This window comes from Cyprinodon variegatus, unplaced genomic scaffold, assembly GCF_000732505.1.
Source record: "Cyprinodon variegatus isolate N-32 unplaced genomic scaffold, C_variegatus-1.0 Scaffold1162, whole genome shotgun sequence".
Taxonomy (NCBI): Eukaryota; Metazoa; Chordata; class Actinopteri; order Cyprinodontiformes; family Cyprinodontidae; genus Cyprinodon; species Cyprinodon variegatus.
This window is the reverse complement of record NW_015151615.1, coordinates 56355-60089: the sequence shown is the minus strand read 5'-3', so window position 1 is coordinate 60089 and position 3735 is coordinate 56355. Positions and strand designations below refer to the sequence as shown.

General features: G+C 33.9%; 1 protein-coding gene across 1 annotated transcript in view; it reads right to left on the bottom strand.

The window, feature by feature from the left end:
* The window catches only part of LOC107101853 (ATP-binding cassette sub-family G member 2-like), a 17418-nt gene extending 15144 nt beyond the window's left edge, over window positions 1-2274 (bottom strand). Inside the window, exons 1-2 of the mRNA XM_015400926.1 lie at window positions 2213-2274; window positions 3-237 (exon numbers count right to left, since the gene is read on the bottom strand). Coding sequence (XP_015256412.1) covers window positions 3-214 — 212 coding nt within the window. The 5' untranslated portion in view covers window positions 215-237; window positions 2213-2274. The remainder of the gene's footprint in view (window positions 1-2; window positions 238-2212) is intronic.
* Between the last annotated feature and the right edge of the window lie 1461 nt (window positions 2275-3735).

Genomic DNA, 3735 nt, shown 5'->3' with positions numbered 1-3735 from the left:
ACTTGAGGTCTATCAGTATTTCCTTTGGACTTAGTTTCTTTTTCTGAAAGCATCCACTCGTCACATGAACCTTATACTGGATGTTATGAAAGCTCACAGTGGAACCACAAGCCTGTGTGGTTCTGTCCAAATCTGTGCTAATTTCTGAATGAGAGACCCCATTTGTTCCGATGTCTTCTATCATCGCAACGTTGACGTGACCGGCGCCCTTCATTATTCCACACAGAACCAAGAACCCTGTGAGGAGAGTTGATTTTAAAGACAGTACTTGATTTATCACATAAACACAAAGTATAAAAAAACAAAAATACTAAGGATTGGGGGTTACATTTGCAAATACAAGTAAGAGTTACTGTGTTTGATTAGTATTGTTGAAAAAATTAATATTGTTGATGAGCAGTCCCAACACCAAATATTGACCTCTTCATGATAACAATTTTATATATTCATATTCTTAGAGTAAACTTTTATATTTCAGTCAAACTATTTTTGTTAGTTGATAAAAGGTTCAAATTATGTTTTAAATTAGAATTCTTAGGACTTACTCAGGTGTTCCAATTTAAAAACAACTTAAGAGAAGTAGTCCAAATTAATCCTTTTTCCACAAAAGAATGTTTTAATTTTACCTTCTGCTTACTATTGGGTTTTGGTTTATTAGAGAATTATCTTCACATTGCTGATTGCTAATTAAAAATTCTTTAGTGTCAGAGTTAAGGAAAGTACCTGTTTTAGTGGATTTTTCTCTAATCTAAAATGTAAAGGAAAAAAAATATATATATCTTGCCTAACAAACACTGTTTTATATAACAAGATATAATTAGACTAATAAATTGGTTTTTGTTGTTGTTTTTTTTGGGCTATTATTCATTATTAAAATCTAAAATGGTCCAAAAGAGCCAAACATCACTAAATGTTTGCAGTGAGAGAATGCGGAAGATAATGTTCCACAGAAAATGATGCTGGAGTAGGTCCCGCTACCTGAGGAAAGAACAAATACTTTAACATTTTCCTGGCCGTTTAATAAAAATACATTGATTTTGATAATATATTTACTCATGTTCTATTTACCATTAATTCTTTGCTTATTATCAAAACTTTTTTATTCAAACACTATATATTATTTTTCCTTTCCAAAATTCTTTGTCCGTTTTTTATTCTCATTTATTCTTGTTCTCAATCTAAAGCTGATATTTTCCATAACAGAAAAGCTGCAGTTCATTCTAAGCCACACAAAGAAAAAAAAGGATACTTCCCACCTAGATTGCCTACAATCAAACAAGTTGTCAAAAAAACAAACACTTAAAGTGCACAAATTAAATCTATAGGAACTGATTTCTTAAATCATGATATATTGAATTAAATAAACCATTCAATTAATGAATTAAAGTAATTTTTTATCCCCACAGTTATACTTTATAACATGATAAGAACATAATTTGGGAACCTTCTGAAGACCTTAATTTTTTTCTTAAAATTTCCCTCTGAAAATTCACCCATAGAACAACAGACAACAATTAAAAACGTCCATACACGAGTTAAAGCTGCTGAAATCAATAGTTAGTTCTGCTAAATGTATCAACAGTTTTATTCAAGAGATTCAGGTAATACATAAAGATATTTTCCCTTCAATAATAATTTAAAGATAATGTAACCAATTTAATACAATAATAAAATCCTTATTACTTTTTTGGAATAATAATATGTGTGTGGCACTCCGTACATTTTTATTTCAAGAAGCTTTTGGTCGAATCTCAGCTTTTATGATATGCAATTTATGACAATTTATGGTGCATATTTTATTGTACTTTTATTAACTTTCACCTGTTTAATTCTGCAAGCACTTCTTAATGCAATTTAAATACACATACTTACAGATGTAATTAATTAGAACAAAAAACGAACAATAATTATAGAGCAAACCTTTGAAGTAGTCTGAATTTTAGAGTGTTTCTTTGTGAGCTCTAATATATTTTATGTACCTTTGTAAAAATATAAAGGTCAATAATGTTCTAAGGCACATAAAGCAAACTGTAGATATTTTAAAGTTGAAGTTTAAAATCAGCATATTTTAATTTTTTCACATTTTCAAGGATTTTCTTTGCATTAAATAAAATCACCTCAGAACAAATGGTATAATTTGTATTTACAAGGCGGTTGCTATTTTCTTTGTGTGAAGTTTGGGAAGTTAATAAATGTTGTCATATGTACTCACCGCCTGATGAAGGATAGAGAAGAGAGCTGTTTCAGACTGACACCCTAGAGGACGTTTTCAGACTGAATACCATCAACTTCTTAAGGTCTAATGAGTTTACTGCGACCCCTGCCTACCTCAGTGACTTTTAACCCTTTATTTTCCTTTCAACTGGATGCTAGAACCTTTACATTCTCCTCCGATCATGTTGATAATATTTCATTTATAGACTTTACAGAATGAGCTTTCTGTTGTTTGTACCGTGCTCCGATAAATGCTTCTCTGTTAGAGCCTATTTTCCCACTATTTGGTTATTTTGCATCTACAAAGATAACCTGAGTGAAAAAAAAATGTTTTCAAATAATTTTAACAATTTAAGGAAAAAAGCAAACTCATCTGACCCTTTGTAAAAAAAACATAATCCCCCACCCAGGTGCCTTTTTTCCCACTGGTTTCATGAGATGCTCCAAATCCTGATTTATGTCGATTACCTGACCTGTCGATTAAAGAAATTAGCTCATGAATAAATTTTTCTAGATCCTGTTTGGACATTAGTCCTTTTATCCTGGACATTTTCTTTGGGTAATAAAAGGATGACTTTTATGTTCCTCTGAAGGTTCAGGTCTGAGTCCATTATGTCACCAAGATTTCGGCCATAATCAGTGGTTTCTATCTGTAGTAGCTGGAGCTCTGAGCCAACTCTGGATCTCTCCTCCTTTGGTCTGAAGGTTATGATTTGTTTGGTTTTTATTCAGTTAGAGAAAAATTATGTCGCATTTATATATTGATCTGTTCTAAGCATCTAGCCAACTCTCTGATGTGTCGTCTGTATAGTTATGGTGACTGATGATGTTGGTTGCTATAATCTGAATCAAAGGGAGCATATTTATATTGAATAGGACGGGGCCCAGAATGGAGCCCTGAGGATCCCTGGATATGATTTTCATCCAGTCTCTAAATTAAAGTCCCTTACTGTCCTTTCCTTCAAGTAAGGTTTAAACTAGTCAAACGCTGTACCAGAAAGGGAGAGCCACTTTTCCAGATGTTCTGAAAAATCAGGTGTCAGCTAAAATAAAAGAGCTGCTCTGTTAAACCCCTTTCCACAAAGATTTTTTGCTAATTTTGTAAAAGACCCACCCTCTTGGCTGCACATGCACATCCCTGTACCCGCTCCTTAGAGGGAATGCCTATGAACTCGTGCAACAGCATGCACAAGCTCTGTTTGAAAGTTTCTGATCTCATAGCTCATACAAGCTTACTGTGTCTGAACGTGCAGTCTAACCCCTTAATCCCTCAATCACTATATAGAGCGGGGACTATATACTGGACAGATGATCACTGCATTTTGCTCCCCGTTGGTCAGGTAACTCCTCCTCCACCGCCTGCGCCATCTTTGTTATTAGTTGTCGCTGTCAGTTTGCGACAGTCTATGGCGTCAGCGGGCATAAAGCTTTCCATAAAGCCTAGCGAGGAGAGCTCTCCGTGCAAAGCATTCTGGGATATATCTGCCTCTTCTGAGGCCTTTCTTTCCTTTTCATACATTT